Consider the following 19,384-nt stretch of genomic DNA (forward strand, 5'->3'; position numbering starts at 1 on the left):
GCAGCCCTTAACTCCCATGCTCCAAGGCCTCTGGCTCTGATGCTGACTGTGCGTCACCTTGGGGAAGCCTTTTCTCTCCAGGCCTCCTTCTAGCCCTGCTGGTGGCTATGGAGTTGGAACTGGCCTCTGGCTCTGAGTACCCTTCACCTGGCCTGAGGACTGGGTTCTTTTGGGGGCAGAGGGCTGGTTGGGGGCTGAGAGGCCCCTCTGATGCCTTGTCCCCCACCACGTCCTTCCCCTTTCTTCCACACCACCAGGCTGCATGGCGCCTGTACTCCACCGACACGAGCCGGGCCTACCTGACAGCCACTTGGTACTACTATGACAGCATCCTCCCGTCCTTCAGGTAGGTCCTACTGCAGGGGGAAGGGGAGGTGGGTGGCTGGTAGTAATGCCCCTTGGGGACAAATGGCTGGGACTCAACCCTGGAGGGGGGCAAAGGGGTAGACAGCTCCCAGGGGAGCATCTGGGGCTGGCTCTGTAGATCCTATGTCACCCAGAGCCTGGAACGTCCTCTCTCCCACTCTGCTATGCCAGGGAATGCGGTGACACTGGACACAGGGCATGGGGTGGAACCCTGCCCTGCTGGCTGAGCCCTGGGTCCTGGGGTGTTGGCAGGCCACATGCTCACCCAGAGTTGTTGCCACTCAGGGCAGTGGCCCAGGCGGCTCACTCCCCACAGTCTGAGTTGGGGGCAATGTTAGCGCTTGCCAGCCTGGCGTATTGCAGCTGGGTAGAGACAGCGTGGTGTGGGCAAGAACGTGTGTGCCATGCTGGGTACAAGCACCCACCCCAGCACCCCCATGCGTAACTGATTTTACTGTCCCAGGCAGCAGCCTTAGGGCCCAGAAGCGGGTTCGCCCCACTGGCCCAGGCTGGGGTAAGACTGCACGGGGGTGGCTCCACACAGGGGATCATTAATAGCATCACCAAGGTTCGTGTGGCCAGGTGCCTGGCCAGGCCCTGAGGCAGGAATGAAGACCTTGGAGAGCGGCTCAGTCCCGTGAGCAGGCGGGCAGTGAGCAAGGCAGGGCCAGGCTGCTGCGCTCAGCGTTTCTGCCGGCGCCTTTTTTGCCTCATTAGTTCTCCAAGAGCAGTTGTTGCGTGATCCCACTCACCCCTGCACCTGGCTGCCCCCATCCCCGCTCCCTCTCAGCCCCAGGGGCTTTCCAGGGGAGGAGCAGGAGAGAAGGGGCTGGGAAGGAGGGGCTCCCAGAATCACACTGGTTCCCCCCATCTCTCTACCTGGCAGAGGCAAGCTCCCACCTTAGAGAGGGATGGTGGTTAGATTAGAAGGAGCCGTCCTTTCTAGAAGTAGTCCTAAGGACTCAAGGCCAGGCCTTGGGGAGTGGGGCAGGGGCTGGTTTGTTAGAAATATGATGTGTGTGATGGGGAGGGAAGATTTGGGGACGTGGTCTTGGGTCCTCTGGAAAGAGGAACAGAGCTTGGTTTGGAAATTCTGGGTCCACTGATCCTCCTTTTCCCTGGACCTCAGTTTCCTCATCCATACAATAGACAAAGAGGACAAAGAAGGGAGATATCCTTCTTGGGTTACAGAAACAAGAAATGGCCTGAGAGTTAGGAAGAAGCTGAGCCCTCAGTCTAGTCTCCAAGAGCCCAGTGGCAAGAGTGAATGCTGCAGAAGGAAGCTGGGCTGCCCTGTCAAGTCTCCCTCCTCAGCCTCAGTTTCCCCCTAAAATCCAGTCGGATCTGGAGGGCGAGGATTTCAGGGCTGCCGCTGGCCTCCGGGTGGGCACAGCTCCATGTCCAGGTGCTCGGCTTGCTGAGCAGAGAGTGAGGTGGATTTGAGCTCCCACCTGCCCCCTTGGGAGGGTGCCCTCGAGTGGCGCCCATCCTGCACAGTCATACTTGGCACCCTTGAGGGTTTCCCAGGAGCTGAGTATAGAGAGAGAGGGAGGAAGGCTAGTCTCCCACCCCCACCCCTGCCCATGCGGGCCTGGGGTGTTTGCCGAGCACCTCCAGAGAGGCAGGGCCTGGCAAGATCTGTCAGGAGCTCAGTGCCCTCAGGTGAGGGGGCAGTGCCAGGGCCCTGCCTGCTGCTGACGGTGCCCTGTCCTGCAGAGAGCTGGCCCTCTTGTTTGAGCACGTTCAACGGGCCCGCAATGGGGGCCTACGGCCCCTGGAGGTGCGGCGGGCGCCAGTACCCGACGGAGCGCCCTCCCGTTACCCGCCCGTTGCCACCTGCCACCGGCCGGGCAGCACCTCCTTCTGCCCTGGGGAAAGGTAGGGGCCCCCCGGGGCTGCCACCTCCTCTTGCTTCTCCTCCTCCTCTTCCATTCTCTGTCTCATCCTCTCTCAGACCTGCCTCCAGCCACTATGTGGGTGTCTGGGCCTGTGCTGGGGACTCCCAGACCTTGTCATGAGGCCTGGACCAGTTGTCATCAGAGGGTCTGACAGGTATAGAATGAGGGTCTCTCTGGAGAGGCCAGAGTGGACTCATCGTTTTGTCACCTTGGGTTCCAAGGGTCTGAGTGGGGGATATGTCCACATCATCCTTTCCCATCACCTCCTCCATTCATTCCATTGTCCTCTTTCTTTCTCTGTTTCCACGTCCCCCTCACTCTTCCATCCCTGCACCCCCACCCCTCCCGGGAAGCTGGAGAGAGGAGGAGGCCGCTGGCCACAGGTGCTTACGGCTCAGGTAATCGTGGACACCATACTGGGGTGTGAGGGCAGGGACCCACCCCCCCAGCATGTTCCTCTAGAAGGGGCTTGACGCTGAACTCGCCTCTCGGGAACTAGATGCCACCTGGAAAGAGAGCTCTGTGACTAAGAACTGCTGTAGGGCCTATGTAAACTCAACCAATGACTAATGCTCTTGTCTTGTGCAAGCCTTGTCCACAGCTTTGCTAATCCCAGAGGGTCCTCCTGGGATTCTCCCACAATGCCTTTCTTCCTTACAGAGGGACATTTTGCCGTCCCAACAGTCTCTTTCCCCTTGACCTGCCTCTCCTGGAGCTTTTGCATCTTGAAAGAAGAACAAAGAAAGAACAATGCTTACCCTCATGTAAATGTTCATAAATAGTGGAATTTCAGGCATATTTGGATAAGGGAGGCCCACTAACTCACAATATGGGAAAGCGGCTTCTCCTGTAGAGGTGTAGCTTTGAGGTCAAGGATTCAATCCCCCCACCGTCACAATCACCCCCTGTTGCCTACCCATCTCTTTGTTTTGTCTCATCTTTACATATCATCCCTGAATCAGCCAGGTGGACATCTGGGCCTTGAGCCTCAGGTGTGATTCTGAGTCCCAGGCCCAGAACAAGGGAGGGGAGAAGAGGTGAGCCACTCGGGGATCAGAAGGAGGTGCAGTGAAAGCCTCTGCTGCCTGGTGCTGTGTGTCCTTGAGAAAGTCATCAGGCCACTCTGAGCCTCTGGGTTTCTGGGCTAAAAGGGCCTGGGGAACAGGGAGGAGGGGGTTCTGGTGCAGAGGATGCTGGGAGCAGAATTCCTTTTCCGGTCTCAGTGAGGGCACTTCTGGCCAGGGGCTGAACAGGAAGTGGGTAGAGAAGGAGAGCCCCTCCAGGTCTCTGTGGGGAGGGGAAGCATGATTGGCCAGGGTAGGCTGGGAGTTCACTGGAAGAGGGTCCACGGTGCAGCCCCACTTGTATTCTTTGTCACTATCTGAATGTCCTACAGTGTTATCCCCACACCCACCCAACCACAGCTGACAGGTGGAAACTCAGAAGTTTTGGCATTTGAGCACCATGGCCCACGGCCTGAGCCGTAGCTTCAGTTCGCTCTGGTCTCACTCTGCCTGAGTGGGAAGACACTGAAAATGGACATTATCCTGGACTCCAGCACCGGTACCACCCCCCGCAGCTGCTTTGGGTCTCTGGCCCCCCAAGGCCTAGGAACAGATGACTGCCGAGAGCTCGGCCATCACTAACTCCCAGCCTGTGTCTATCTGCCCTGCAGTGTCTGTGTGGCTGGGGCTTATGGTGCTGGTGGTGGAATGTCCCTTCTTCCCAGGGACGCCGGGGGCTGAGCTGGGACTTCTAGGAGATCAGGCACCAACCTCAGGCCAAATGGCCATATCCTTAATCTTGGCTCTCTGGGCCCTGTGGGGTGGGTGCCCAAGACAGGACCACCCCCCCCCCAAACACACACACACACACACACACACACACACACACACACATCCCTGGTTGGCCACACCTTTAGTGGTGCTTGTGGGTGGATCCAGGCTGAGCACGTTCCCAGGGGCACAAGGAGCAGGACTTCCTGAGGGGTGGCATTGCCAGGGCCAGGACCTCTCTCTGTGGGTTTTGTGCTGAGGTGCTAAGACAGTGGTTCTCAAAGCATGGCCCACTGACTTCCTGCATCGGCATCCCATGGGACATTTGTTCAAAATGCCGGGATACTGGACCTCTCCCCACGCCCACGGAATGAGCATCTCTGGAGAAGAGGCACAGAATTCTGCATATTTAACGTGCTCCCCATGAGATCCTTGTGCAAAGCTGGAGAACCTCTGCATTCTGGGCATGTGGGCTGGAGGATGATTTGAGCTGGGGGGTCCTTCTCTCCCACCAGCCACAGGAGGCCAGCCCCATCCTGGCAGCTCCCCATGCTCTGCCCACCTGCCTCCTTCCCACTAACCTCTGTTTGTGTCTTGTTCTCAACTTTCCAGCCAGATGTTTAGTAATAAACGGAGTTTCTTTCGGATCCACGCCAGCTGGAGACCGAGGTACCCCCTCGCCTGCTCCTCCAGTTCCCGCTCCTCCTTGCCCCACCCAGTTCTGGGGCTGGAGAGGGGGACAGGATGGGCCAAAGACAAGGTGCATGTGCCTGCCGCCTGCCATCTGCCTTGGGGCCCTGACGAGCCCCTCGCCTTCCTGGGGATGCCTCTGCCAGGTCTGGTGCCCAGTCTGCCAGGTCTGGTGCCCAGTCTGCCAGGAGGGACACCTACAGGAGCCTTGGGATGAGTTCTGGCTCTGCCGCTGACCCCCACTGCGTGATCTTGGCCAAATTGCTTCCCTTCTCTGGACCTCAGTTTCCCATCTATGGAATGGGCAGATTGAACTAGAGGCTCTCTGAGGGTCCTTCCCACTCTGACTTTTGCCAGGCCTTTAGCTTCCTGGCTCCCCACTGCCCACCTAGATCCCAGCAGATGCCTGAAGGAGCTGGGACTGGCACCTCCTTCGCTAACTCCAGAGCCCAGTTCTCTAGCTGCCTCATTTAGCCACTACATCCCTTGGTACCTGCCCTGTGCCAGGCCCTGCACTAGGAACACAATGATGAATAAAACATTGTGCCTAGAGAGTTGCAACGAGTAACTGCTATTCGGCGTGATGAGCACGGCTAAAGGCAGAAGCAGAGGGCCTGTGGAGCTTGGGTCAGGCATTTCACCCGGAGAAGGCCCCCAAAGGAGTGGGTGTGAGGGAGGGCCTTCCAGGCCAAGGAAGCGGCACGCACCAAGGGGAGAGGGTGAGAGAGAGCGCGGCTTTGGCAAAGAACAGGCAGCCCAGTGTGGAGGTCAGGAGCTGAGGCTGGGTCACGAAGAACCCAAGGGCCCCCATGTGAGCTTTATCCTGTTGGCACTGCCTGGCAGCTTGGGCTTACAGAGTCCTGGGTTTCCCAAAGTGCCTCAGGAGCCTTGAGGATCAGGGGGCCCATGAGGAGGAGATGGGTGACGGAGCTCCTGGCTGCTCTATCAAGAAGCAGTGTTTCTTAGAAACACGGGTTCTGGATCTGAGCCTGGCTAGGGGACCTCGGGCATAAGCCCTCTGTGCCTCCGTTTCCTCCCATGTAAAATGCGGACGATCGTAGGGTCTGCTTCCGTTCAAACTGTGCCTGGCTCAGAGGAAGTGCTATATAAATGTCGGCCTCGTGCACTTTGGTATGTTATGATATGAGCTTGGAAACCATGGCTGTAGGACACGGGCACATGCTGGAGGATAAAGCCGAGGAGTCTCTGGGCCAGATCTGCCCCTTTGCAAGATTCCTTGGGCTGTGTGGGTGTGGTGGGCACGAAGGGCGAGGCCAGGGTGGAGAGGCCAGCCACGCGCCGTTTCCCAGTCCTGAAGAGAGGGGCTGTATGCAGCACCAGAAGGGGTAGGCTGCCTCCCCCCACGCCCCCACCGCCGAGCTTGGCCTTCGGCAGGCAGATGGGGTCCTTCAAGAAATCCCTGTGGGAGTGGGCACAAGGGTTGGGTCCAGCAGAGCAGTCAGAGGGCAGCCAGTGCCCCGAGCTTACCCTCTCGCACAGGGAAGCCCCAGTCAAGCCCACACATCTGTGCCCCAGACACCAACAGACGCTGCAATCAGTTTCTCACTGGCACCATTGATGCTTTGAGTCAGAAAATTCTTTATTGTTGGGGGCTGTCACATGCATTGTTCAGCATGTTTAGCTGCGTTCCTGGCCTCTACCTAGATGCTAGGAGCACCCCCCAGAGTGACAACCAAAAATGTCTCCAGCCAAATGTCCCCTGGTGAGCAAAACAGCCCCCACCTGAGTATCATTGCCCAAGACCCTATCCTGGAGGCTTGTCCCAGAGAAAGAACATAGTCTCTGCAGTCACAGAAAACTGGGTTCCAGGCCTCGTTCCATCCAGAGGAGCTCTACGACCTGGAAGCCGAGTCACCCCCTTCCGTATCTGTAAAATAGGGGTGGTAACTCTGGAGCCTGCCACCTGAAGTGGCTGAGAGCTGAAAAGGCTCAGGCAGTCAGACTGGACCTTGTGTGTTCTGAGGAGCCGGGGAGGGAAGGAGCTCTTTCGATGTCCACTGTGTGCCAGGTTTCTTTCCATTTTCTTTGAGCTTTTAGGCTCCAAAGAGGCTGACATGAGCCATTTTCTGGGCGCTGCCCAAGGAGCTGGAATCCAGGGCCGCCCCTGGGAAAACAGTGCCTTCTTACCTTGAAGAGGAGCCCAGGGTCTCTGGCTGGCTGGAAAGTTACAGAACCCCACAAACCACGCTGGAAGCTCCTTCAACCATCACAGAATCAGAGCTGGAGAGGGACCTTTCAAGACCTCTAGGGCAAGCCCCCACCCCCTTCCTTTATCAGTCCTGCTGAGTGCAAACTCAGTCTTGCTCGCACACTTCTCGTGACAGGGAGGTCACCCCCTTCCCCCAGAACACCATTGGAGCATTCTGACACTTGGCTGAGTGTCAGGGCCTTCTCCACCCCCCTCTCTTCCTCTGCCCCTTGGAAGAGTGGAGGACAGAAGGAGGGGCTGCACGGATGGGGTTGGGGGTGCTTGCCAGCATGAGGAGAGCCTGAAGGAACAGCTCTGCGGAGGAAAGTTTGGGAGAGCCATCCTCAAACTTTGGTTGGAATCTTTGGGATGTGCTGAGGGGATCCTGGGCCAGCAAACAGCATGCTGGATTGCAGGGGCCGCTCTGTCCTTCTCTTCTGATATCTTCAGGGCCCCCATCCTTGACCTGTAACCTCTCCCCTCTGGGCAGAGGTTCCTACCCCTAAGGATGGCCCTACATCCCAGTTGCCTTCCTGAAGGCACCTGCTGAAGGTGCCCCTGGTTTCGAGGTCTCCCTCACCTCAGAACCTCGGCTCTATACTCTGTCCCCCATGCCCTGGGCATGGAGGACCATGGCTCCCACTCTGCCCTGAAACCAGAATCTGTCCTCTCCTCAACCCTGGATCTGAAAGTTCCAGAGACTAGGTGACACAGTGTCCTCCCCCAGCCCCGGCCCCATCTCAGAATTCCTCCCAGACTGGCTGGTGCTCTCCTGAGCCAGGGCCCTGGACATTTGGGGTGGAAGGGCCCCAAACATGTCTGAAGGGGGCCCTTCAAGTGGCAAGCCACAGCAGGGAGGCAGTGGTGACACCACAGGCCATGGGGTGGGGATGTTTGCATAGGTCCTATTCAGACAGCGACAACGTGGTCCTTGAACCTCTTGGACACAGAGTTACTCTACCAGGTATTGGTTAAGCAGGGCCTGTCGCGGGGAATCTGAGGCCTCCCCTCACCTGTCTTCCTCTAAGATTTGGGGAATGGGTGAGGAGTTTGGGTGTGGGAAGGGAAGTCTGAGTACACACACAGATACGCACACGTGTGTTCACACATACACAGACATGTAGATGCTGTTGAACTGCAGACTCAGGAGGCTGGGGGGGGTCACATGAGCAGGACGTCCGTCTGGGTGGGCAGAGCTCAGGCAGGGGAGACCACAGAACAGGTTATAGACCTTCACTGGGAGGAGGGGCACCAGGCATGGTCTGGGCATACTTGTGGGCCCATGCTGGGCCAAGAACCCCAGCAGGCCAGTGCACTGCACACCTCCAGGGGCACCATTCTCACTGAAGTCTGAGTGATGGAGACTTTGGAATTTTGCAGTGCACTGCCTGTACAACTGTACCAGGTCCTAAAGCCCTGACCTGACCAGTGTGGGGTCAGATAGCTCCAGTGGTGGACAAAGGAGGAAAATATAAATTGACACATGTATACACATGCTGACGTAGGTACACACACTGGCACCTGTGGGCATGCAAGCACACACCCTACACATGCACATGCCCTCAACTCCACACAGCCCGCCCCTGTGTACAGGGAGGAGCTGGGGGCCTAACTTAGTGTGCATGGCCAGGTGAGCTTCTCCATCCCTCAGCAGCCTGTCTGTCCTCAAAGGGGTCACCACCTCCACCCACCCACCTGCCTGGGCCAGGCCCAGCTCCCCCGTCCCCCTGTCTGTCTCTAACTCCCTTCTTGGGTTTCTGTCACTCTTTCCACTCTGACATCTGTCTCCTGTGCACCCCTTATCTGTCTGGGCAACAAGGGGTGGGAGGTGGGAGTGGGGAGGGGAGTTGTTCAGACTGACCCTGGATCAGCTTCTCATAGGAGTCAGGGCCCCCCTCACCACACCCTTGTCCCATCCCAGGAAGTCTCCCCTTGGTGGAGAATCAGCCCCAGTAGCTGCCCCCAAGCCCTAAGTCAGCACTGTCCCCACTCTCACCGGCCCCCAGCTCCTGCTAACTCGGCTCTCTCCCCCACCCGACCTGCTGTGCCAGCAGCCGGATGGGTATCAAAGACCGCATCCGCATGGGCAGCTCCCAGCGGCGGACAGGCCCCTCCAAGCAGCACCTAGCACCTCCACCGATGCCCACTTCCCCGAGCAGCGAGCAGGTTGGGGAGGCCAGCAGCCCCAGCAAGGTGCAGAAGAGCTGGAGCTTCAACGACCGCACACGCTTCCGGGCCTCCCTGAGACTCAAACCCCGCGCCTCCACTGAGGGTGAGCCCCTGCGGGTCTGGGGCCAGGACCTGCTGAGGGTGGCAGGGCGGACACAGAGTCTGGGCTGGGGGTGGAAATACTTGGTTCTAGCCCCAGCTTTGTAGCAGATTGACTATCTTTGGGCACCAGTCTTCCGGTCTGTAAAATGGGCATCATAATACCTGCTTTGCTGATGCTCCAGACAGTTTGAGAATCAGAGGAGAATGTAGAGGTGGCATTTGGTAGTAGTTAGGAGCACAGGCTTTGGAGCCAGTCTGCCTGGGTTTGAATCCTGGCTTTGTCACTTATCTTGGGCAGGTAACTTAATCTCCCTGGGCCTCATTTTCCACATCTATAAAATGGGAACAAGAAGCATATCTACTTCATAGGATTGTTGTGAGGATTAAATGAGATTATCCACAGTAGGTGAACGGAAGAGTTCTGGAATATAGTAAGTGCTCAACAAAAGCTAGAAGTATTATAAACATGCTCTGGAAGGAGCAGGAAGCCATCCTTGCTGAACTGAGCCCTGACTGTGTACAGCCCCATGCTGGATTATCTTGTTTACTTCTCTCAACAACCCTGGGAAGTAGGGTCTGTCTCTATCCCCATTTTATGGATGTGGAGACTGAGCTCTCTCAGCTAGTGAGTGGTAGAGCTGGCATCCTCAACCACGTCTGTCCAGCTCCATGGCCCACACTCCCCACCCTGGCCCTCTTCGCCAGCCCAGCCTGGGGATGTGAGGCTGCGAACCTGGTGGGGTTGCTTTTAACTGGTTAGAGAGGTCACTTTTTTGAGTTCGAGCTCCATGACCTAGGTAGGATACTGCCCCTTTCTGTGCCTCGGTGTCTTCTTCTGGAATACAAGAGGGTTGGACCAAGTCCCCTGGAAGACTTCTCCCAGCTTTGACCTGCTTCAGGGCCCTGGGTGGGAAAAGGAGTTGGGGGGGTAGACAAGGATGGAGGTTGGGGACGGGAACCTCGGAGGGAGGGGACCCAGCCATGCTGCCTCTGTCCGTGCTGTATCAGCCCCCAACATGCTGCTGGCTGACCACTCGGGCAGCCCTTTCCTGGAAAGTTACAGAACCCCACAAACCAGTCTTTGGGAGGTGCTGGAAGTCTGGGCATGGCTGGTGCCCGGGGCCTCCTCTTCCCTGCCAAGAAGCTGCCTGGCCTCCTGCCCCTCCTGCCCCTGTGAGGCCAGGATAGCATTACCTGTCTGTGCAGTGCAGGGCACCAGCCTCGGAGAAGCTGTTTCTCTCATGGGGGTGGGAGGGAGAATGACTTGGTTTAGGGACTTCGTCAGTAGCAGAGCTGGGGGTGGGAGCCAGCCCCTTGATTGGCTCCAGGCTGAAGGATGAGGCTGTGTGCGCCAATTGTGTGCAGAGGCCTCGAGCCCCTTGTCTTTGGGGCTCACCGGCCTGCGTGCTGGGACAGGTGGGACTTCCTCTAGGGCTGTGTGCGCTTTACCCCGGGCCAGACCACATGTGCCCTAAAGCAGCTCCTGCTCACCAGCCACCAGGCAGATGTTTACACGGGGCAGATGGGCATGCAGCAAACGGAGGTTTTCACTCTGGGTAGGACAGCCAGGGGGGGAGGAACCTGGTCTGCTTTGTGCCCCCAGGAAGGTTCTGGGCCCTTCCTGAGGCTCTGTCTCCCTCTCCGTACCTCTAAGGGTGGTGGTAGGGGTTGGGCACGGCCCCTTCTGCTGCCACCACCTGTCCCCCTGCCCCCGACTTTTCAGAGGGCCCCTCGGAGGAAGTGGCAGAGGAGAAGACCTACCAGTGTGAACTCACAGTGGACGACGTCATGCCCGCTGTGAAGACGGTCATCCGCTCTGTCAGGTGAGGCTGAGGCTGGAGGCGGGCCGCCCACTGCTGCTCCCCATCTGGGGCCTGCTCTCATGGCCAGGCCTGGCCTAGCTCCCAGCACACCAGCTGCTGCCTGCCTGGTACCCTCAGTGGAAGACGGGCGGGGTGGAGAGGTGGCATATGGCTCCCAGCAGGCTTTGTGCAGACACATCGTGTCTGGACGGCTGGCCGGGTGGGGCGGTGGGCACCGCTGCCCGTCGTGGTCCCTCTGCTCACACCTGCGGTGTCCTCTCTGCTTCTCTCCCCTTCTCTCTTACTTCATGTCAGGCTCTCTTCTCTTTATTTCTCTCTGCCTAGCTGGTATCGGCATCTGCCTGTTTCTCCCTGGGTCTCCGTCTTACATGCAGTTTTGCTCCATCTCTGTGTCTCAGTCTCATCCTCCTCTTGCCTCTGTGACTCAGACTTACTGTCTCTCCTTGGGTGTCTTGACCTCTGCCTGTCTGTTTCCCCCAGGACTTCCTCCAGAGCAGTGTTTTTCAAACCACAGGTCACAACAGTTTGAAATCAACTTAGTGAAATCAACTTAGGGGGCCATGGTCAACATTAAAAAAAAAAGAATAGAAAGTATCAGAGTGCATCCCTCATAGTAAGAATAAAAATGTTTATGAAACTTCTATTTCAGTTGTGTGTGCGCGTGTGTGTGTGTGTGTATACTAGCTTCTGTAAACTGTATTTCTTATGGTGGGTCTTGGTCAAAAAGTTTGAAGGCCCCTGCCCTACTGGCTTTACTGGCTGTCTCCCTCAACAATTCAGAGGGGGCCAGAGTCTCCTGAGCCCTTTAGCCGTACAGCCAGGGATCTGGCCCCAGCCTCCTTGGAATGGAGTTCTGGCCTAGTCTCTGTCTCCACCCTGCCGCTCCAGCTTCACCTCTAGGCCTTCTAGACTCACGCCCTCTCCTCCCTGCCTCATGCACCTGCCTGGACACCCTCCTCCCAGAGAGTCTGAGGCCTCTCCCCACCCGCTTTTTACACATCCTGTCTCTCCCCTCCAAGTGCCCAGCTTCTGAAACACAACGCCTGAGCTGCCCCCTGGCTCAGGTCAGCTCTCCTTGGCGCCTCACACCCAGCATGCCCCAATCCTGTTCCTCCTCCCATGTCCCCATGTCAGGCAGTGGCACCGCCATCCACCCTGTGCCCAAGCCATGGGGTCGTGCTGGACTCAGACTCAGAAGCCTTTCAGTCCTCTCTCCTGCACAGCTCAGAGCTGTCCTGTGTCTCCACCCCACTGCCCTCTCCCAGCTCTTCCCCTGCAGTGGGTCTTCCCACCCGGGACTCTGCCGGTCCGGGGCATCCTCCACACAGGCGTGCAGAGGATGGTTATGCTGAAGCAGAGGAAGCCACACGGCCGTCCCCACTGCCCCGACCTCCCAGTGCCCAGTCGCTGCCGGGCATTCAGAGCTCTTCAGGGTAACCCCCCACCCCAGCCCCGCAACACATACACACACACCTCCCCTGCCTCCCATGGATTAACCCTTTTCCTTCACGTCCTGTTCCAGCTACTCTGACTGACTCTCACTCACACATCTCCTTGCCTGTCTGTGTCCAGAAAGCCTCCCTTCATTCCCCTCCTCTTGCCCTGGGACTGCAAAGTATCACTCTTAAGACTTGTCCCCTGACCTCCCCACCCAAGCTCTCCCTTCTCATGGTCCCCAGTCCTCTTTCTCCATTCCTTGACATGACCCTTGTCACCCCATAATTGTCTGTGTCCTCTCCGTCTCCCACCCCAGACCAGTGTTCCTGAGGCCAGGGATTGGATCTGATGCCCTTTTGGGTGCCCAGGGTCCAGCACAGCAGTGCTAACAGGCATATGCAAAAATGTCTTCCCCTAAGCTGTCATCAGCAGCAGTGTTCACAGATGCCTACCTTGTGTCCCACCCAGCAGAGAGAAACCAGGCCCAGTCCCTGCCCTCCCAGGTGACCGCAGATACAGGCACATTAAAGAATACCAAACAAACTTAGGGGGCCGGGGCAGAAGCGCGGTGGGTAGGTAGGCAGGCTGGACACCCGGCAGTGGCTGTTTGCGGTGGCCCAAGCAGGAGCTGCCCTCGTGCTGGACAAGGTAGCAAAGGACGGAGAGGGGGCTGGAAAAGAATCCCTGTCCTCTGAGACCCCCTCCCCCGACAGGATCCTGAAGTTCCTGGTAGCCAAAAGGAAATTCAAGGAGACGCTACGACCATACGACGTGAAGGACGTCATCGAGCAGTACTCCGCAGGGCACCTGGACATGCTGGGCCGGATCAAGAGTCTGCAGGCCCGGTGGGTGAGCCGGCCCCCGACGGGGGAGGGGGGCAGGGCGGCTGCGGCACCAACCCCCGCACGAGGTCCGCTGGAGCCCATCTGCCGGTGCCCGAACGGAGCCCCGAGCGCCCCCTAGGGGCCGCTGCGGGAGCTGGAGTTTCTGGCCTGCAGCGCGCTGCAGCCAGAGCCCGCACCTGTTATTGAACCTGAAGAAACGCCAAGCCGCAGGTCCTCCCTGCGAACCCTACTGACCTGCTTGTCTCAGGAACGTCTTTAGATGACTATTTTCTCGTCCTGAAGTAACAGGCTTAAGATAATCAGTGAACTCCCATCTCCTAAGGGAATAGGCAAATTGTCCTCAATACTGCTCACCTCTTGCCTCTGGAATCCTCCAGCACCTCTTCTCTCCACCCAGCGTATAGGAAGATTCTCACACCAAGACCCCAATCACCTACAACTCGTCCTTTTCCTCTTGTGGCTTGCATTCTCACTGCCCATTCATTTGTTCTCTCAAGAAATAGTTATTGGGCATTTATTTGTTACTTACCAGACAGTGGGGATATGGTAGAAAGCAAATGGCTCCTGCCCTCATGGAGCTTTCATGCCAGTGGAAGGAGAACAGATGATAGTAAGTGAAACTAGAATATGTCAATTGATGATAAAGGCTAAGGAGAAAAATAAGGGTTAGGGTGTTGGGATTTGTGATTTTTAAATAGGCGAGAAGGTGACATTTGAGAAAAAAAAAATTGAAGGTGAGGCAAACAGTCCCATGGTTGTTGTTTAAATAAAGAGTTTCCAGAGGGAACAGCAAGTGTAAAGGCCTTGAGATGGGCAGGTGCCTGGGATGATGATTTAGGAACAGCAAGCAGGCCAGTGCGCCTGTCCTGGCATGAGGGAAGCAGGAGATGAGGTTAGAAGGCTAATGGCACTTAGACTATATAAAGCCCTGTAGGCCACTGCAAAGATGTTGGCATTCATCAGAGTAAGATGCAAGCATTGGAGGTCCTTGAGCAAAGGACTGATGAAATCTGAGGTATATTTTAAAAGGATCACCCTGGATGCTGTGTTGAGAATGGCCTATAAGGGGCTAGGGTGGAAGTAGGGAGACCATTGAGGAAGCTACTTCAGACATCCAGGCAAGAGATGATGGGGACTTGGACCAGGTGGCAGCAGTTGAGGTGGGGAGAAATGGTCATATTCTCGATATATTTTGAAGGTAGAGCTGACAGCGTTTTTGGACGGGGTGTAAGAGAATAAAAGAGAGAGAGGGAGAGAATCAAGGATAAAGCCAAGGTTTTGGCTTGAGCAAGAGGAAAAAAGTTGCTGTTTATTGACATGGGGGAAGTCAATGAGTGGAGCAAGTTTTGATCAGGAAAGTTGGGACATGTTGGGTTTGTGATGCCCATCAGACATCTAAATGGAGTGTTGATCTGGCAGAGGAGTGTGGAGTTTGGAGGAGAGGTATAGGCTGGAGATATAGATTTGGTGTCAACAGTGTATAGAGGAATTGAAAATCTGGAACTGAAGACATCAGTTAGCGAGTGAGAGTAAATAGAAAAAAAGAAGTCTCAGGAATGAGCCTTGGGTCCTGCAATGTTTAGAGGTTGTGGAGATAAAGGAGGAACCAGCAAAGGAGACTGAGAAGGAGCGGTGAGTGAGGTAGGAGGAGAACTGGGCGAGGCTGATGTTTGGGAGTCCAGATGAAGAACATGCAGGAAGAAGGGGTGATCAGATGTGCCGAGCACTGCTAACAGGTCAAGTATAATGAGAATCAAATTTAACAACGTGGAGGTCATTTGGGAACTTGACAACAGTAGTTTTGGTGAAATGGATGAAATGAAATGGATGAATGAAAGCCTGATTGGGGAGGTTTTGGAGAGGAAGGAAGGAGAGAAATTGAAGATAGAGGATAGAGCTAACACTTTCAATAATTTTGCTATAAAGAGGAGTAGAAAAATAACGTGCATCCAGCTCCAGCCTTGTCCCCCTTATAACTCACATTCCTACTTTCGTCTCTCCCTCTACCCAGTCCACCGTTGCCCGCCTGTGCTCCCGTCAGGCAGCTGTTTTACTTGTCATGCTTGCGTGTGGTGCCTTTGCTCGCCTGGTTGGAAAACCCTCAAAGCAGCGGCCGGGTACCTCCGTTTAACTCGGCCTCCATTTGGCAGATCAAACCGGCCCCTCCCTCAGATTGCCTGCTCCCACCGTGCAGGATGTCTCTCTCCCCTTTCTGCAGGCAAACTCGAATTCTTGTAGGAGAGAGTTGTGGCGAGTGCCTGGGCCCTTTGACAGTTCCCTTTCCCCACAGGGTGGACCAGATTGTCGGCCGGGGCCCCGGGGACCGGAAGGCCCGGGAGAAGGGCGACAAAGGGCCCTCCGACACGGAGGCGGTGGATGAAATCAGTATGATGGGACGCGTGGTCAAGGTGGAGAAGCAGGTGAGTGTCGGAGGGAGTTTCGCTGGTGTGGTGGAGCTAGTCGTCGACCAAGAAGCTCTGGAATGCCCCCGGGTCAAGCCCAAGGGGAGGGTGCGTTTCTCAGAGCAGCCCGGAGCACCCGCGGGGCAGGCATCCACTGCCCGACCGACCCCGCCCTACAGATAAGCCCCGCCTCCCAGGAGGCCCGCCCACTCCTGCTAAATGACCCCGATAAACCCACCCCCTCCGGCCAAGCCCCGCCCTACGTTGCTAGCGTCTCAGATAAGCCCGTCGAAGTCCCACCTACTTCATCTGACCCCCTCCTCACTTGTCTCTATCGATCACCCGGACTATCCCAACCAATCACAACTAAATTTCGTTCATGAGGGGCGGGGCGGGGAATAAACCCCAGGTTCCCAGCTTCGTTCCGCCCTCCGTCCAAGCTCCGCCTTTCCTGTCGCACTCGCTCCTCCCGGAGGAGCTGTGTCTCCCAGATGTGACCCTCCCCGGGCAAGCCCCGCCTCCCAGCCGCGTCCCGCCCCCAAGTCCCGCCTCCAGTCCCGGCCAGGTCCCGCTTCCAGCCGCGCGCCCCGTCCCCAGGTGCAGTCCATCGAGCACAAGCTGGACCTGCTATTGGGCTTCTACTCGCGCTGCCTGCGCTCTGGCACCTCGGCCAGCCTGGGCACCGTGCAAGTGCCGCTCTTCGACCCCGACATCACCTCCGACTACCACAGCCCTGTGGACCACGAGGACATCTCCGTCTCCGCACAGACGCTCAGCATCTCCCGCTCTGTCAGCACCAACATGGACTGAGGGGCTTCTCAGGGGCGGGGTAGCTCACGGCCAGCCCCTCGGCCTGGCGCTCGGACCCTCCCTCTGAGGCCTCCGGACTCCTCTCTTACTTGAACTCGCTCCCTCGTGGGGAGAGAGGCCACACGCAGTATTGAGCTGCCTGGGTGGGCGAGATACCCGATGTGGGTGCCAGCGACCCTCCCCACCTCAGGAGCGTGAGATGCCAGGCCGCACGGAGGGCAGCAGCGGCGGCTGTCCCGCGGCCTCTGGGCCCCCCAGTGCCCTGCCCGTTCCATCAAGGCCCGACACGGCCCGCCGGGCAGGGGCATTGCTCCGGGAGTGGGAGCAGGGCACTGGGGTCCTGGGCCCTGACTCAGCTTCCAGCTATGCAAGGTGAGGTCTTTGGCCCGCCCTTTGGACAGAGCAGGGAAGCCTTCCCGCCAAGTCCCCGCCCCACTTGGGGGTGGGCCCACGGTGCCCACACAGGTATCCACAAGCACAGGACCCTGCCGCAAGGCAGGTGGGCACCATATATGCAAACTATGTTAAATATGCAACTTTGGGGACCCCCATGGGGTCCCTCTGCCCCTCCCCCACTGGGAGATGGGCCCCCAGCAGTAGCTGGTCTCAGGCTGCTTGGCTATGACCCCCATCCCTGTTCTTTGGCTTATCAACTGCTCACCTCCCAGCATGGGGCCTGTTTCTCCCTTGCTTCCCAAAGGGCAGTGTCTGGGCCTTTCTTCCCATTTGCAGGTGTCCCCTCCCAGGGGCTCCCTCTTCCTGCCAATGTTCACTCCCCTCTGGCCCTAGACACCTTCGACAGCACAAGTTTCTGTGTTCTCCCCCCAACCTCCCACAGACAATACTCCCACGGTCACACAAACATGCCCCTACAGTTTCCCCAGGAAACTGCAGGAAGTCTCTCACACTTGCGCTGACACACACAATCATCCACACTTGGAGACTTGAGCACAGAGCCACTCAGCCTTTCCTGGGCCTCTGCAGCTGAGGCCAGTGGACTGGCCTTGCAGGGCAATGTCCACTCCTACCAACTACATCCAGGCAGGAGAGGGAGCTCTGATGTGACTCCAGGTCTCCAGAACTTTACCAGCTCCCCTTTCTCAAGAAGATCTACTCCTCACAGGTCCAGGAGCCCTAACTGCTGCCTCTGCCTGCCCCCGAGGGCCCTCCTTAGCGTCCCCACAGCACAACTCAGGCCTAGGCCTCTGGGGCCTGGACAGCACTGGAAAGACCACAGACCCTTCCCCAGGGTTATCAGGCCCACTTCCATCTAGGCTTGCCCTCTTCCTAGTTACTCTAACTCACTCCCAGAGAGAATAATAAGGCATCTAGCGAGTACCATTTGTCAGGCACCAACTGTGCATATGGCGCTCACATGCACTGTTTCCCCTCCTTCCATACTCCACTTTTCACTTCATTTGGCAGCCCCCATACTGCATAAGCCCCCATCCACTCCAGGCCCCCAGCACCTCTTTGGTATCCCTACCCCTTCGTCCTTCTTCTGCAAAGCCAGTGCAAGTGGCAGGAGGGTGATGGGTATTGGACCAATGGTGACCCTTTGTGGGGCACCAGGGAATAAGGGGCCCAGGCCCAGCTGCCTGCATCTCATGACTGGGGACCTGCATGCACCAGCGCCAGGGCTGAGGTTGGATCTTGCTCAGCCCCATGGTGCCCAGCCTCTGCCCCCACGTGCCCTCTGCATGTGACCGTCATGCCCTGGATGGAGCCTATCCTGGCTCACCTCACCTGCACTGCACTGTCCCCAGAGAGCCACACCTCCGCCCCCTGAGAGACAGAGCTGTGGAGAGGGGCAGGAGAATGGGATTATCCTATGACCAAAGGAGACTTGGGAAGAAGCCCTTCCTGCTTCCACGATCAAGGTTCCCCACCAACCCGGTTCTCGGATATGCAAGTACCTCACTTTGTTAACTTATTAACTTATTGATTTCATTAAAGTTTTCAGCAGGAGGTGGTTGGTCTTGGCTGTTCAGTGCCTGTGGAGTGGGGCACCTGGTCTGGGGGTGGGGATGAGGAGATTTGGAAGGCAGCTATGCTCACCACTATACCACCAATGCTGCACAGGAGGACGAGGAGATTTGGATTAGTCAGGACTCTGGTTGTAAACAACAGAAACGCAACCCGATAAGCCTTAAGAGGAAGGGAGGGAGGGAGGGAGGGAGGAAGGAAGGAAGGAAGGAAGGAAAGGGAGGGAGGCAGAAATTTATTGGCCCAGATAACTAAGAAGTCCAGAGGATAGATTTGGCTTCATGCACAGCTAGATCTAGGTGCTTAAATGTGTCAGGGATCTCTCTTCTGTCTCAGCTCTCCTCTTAGGCAGGCTGACCTCTCAAGATGACCCCCAGCACTTCCAAATTTACTTTCTTTTGGTTTAGTGCCCCAGTGAAAAGTGAGTACCACTTTTCTAATAGTTTGTATCAGTCAGGGTCCAGTCAGAAAAACAGAAACTACACTAGGTTTTTCAACACAAAGAATTTACTCTAGGGAATGGGTTACACTGATGTAGGTGGACTGTTAAGAACAAACAGAGCCACTGCAGGAAGCAGCTCCCACTCTTAAGGCAGGAGTACAGGGGAGACGTTGGGGCTAGCAGAACCTACAGGCTTGACTGGGGGAACCCTAAAGTGCTCGGGCTCAGAGGTCTGGAGAGGGGGTGCTGTCTGGCTGATGCTAGTACCTCCCAGGGGACACAGTGAAGCTTGTCTGGGAGCACAGAAAGTAGCTGAGGGCTGGGAGCAGCTGTGGCTACCAGGCTGTTGCCGATGAGGTTAGTAAGCAAAGGAAGAAGGAAAGTCTCCACTCCTTCTGCCTTCCAGTGTTTCCCCAGTGTCCCTTGTTGT

At 56.9% G+C, this 19,384-nt stretch overlaps 1 protein-coding gene across 3 annotated transcripts in view; it reads left to right on the plus strand.

Annotated features, from left to right (window-relative positions):
* The window catches only part of KCNQ4 (potassium voltage-gated channel subfamily Q member 4), a 56,720-nt gene extending 38,226 nt beyond the window's left edge, over positions 1–18,494 (plus strand). Inside the window, exons 8-14 of one of the 3 annotated variants that reach the window (XM_059919929.1) lie at positions 258–346; positions 2,083–2,244; positions 8,990–9,210; positions 10,933–11,032; positions 13,183–13,314; positions 15,605–15,734; positions 16,314–18,494. In XM_059919929.1, the coding sequence (XP_059775912.1) occupies positions 258–346; positions 2,083–2,244; positions 8,990–9,210; positions 10,933–11,032; positions 13,183–13,314; positions 15,605–15,734; positions 16,314–16,526 (1,047 nt within the window). In that variant the 3' untranslated portion in view covers positions 16,527–18,494. Of the gene's footprint in view, positions 1–257; positions 347–2,082; positions 2,245–2,617; positions 2,663–8,989; positions 9,211–10,932; positions 11,033–13,182; positions 13,315–15,604; positions 15,735–16,313 lie in introns of all 3 variants that reach the window. The other 2 variants (XM_059919930.1, XM_059919931.1) reach the window with 2 other exon arrangements.
* Positions 18,495–19,384: the final 890 nt, after the last annotated feature.

Source organism: Balaenoptera ricei, chromosome 1 (assembly GCF_028023285.1).
Source record: "Balaenoptera ricei isolate mBalRic1 chromosome 1, mBalRic1.hap2, whole genome shotgun sequence".
In the NCBI taxonomy this organism is placed as follows: domain Eukaryota; kingdom Metazoa; phylum Chordata; class Mammalia; order Artiodactyla; family Balaenopteridae; genus Balaenoptera; species Balaenoptera ricei.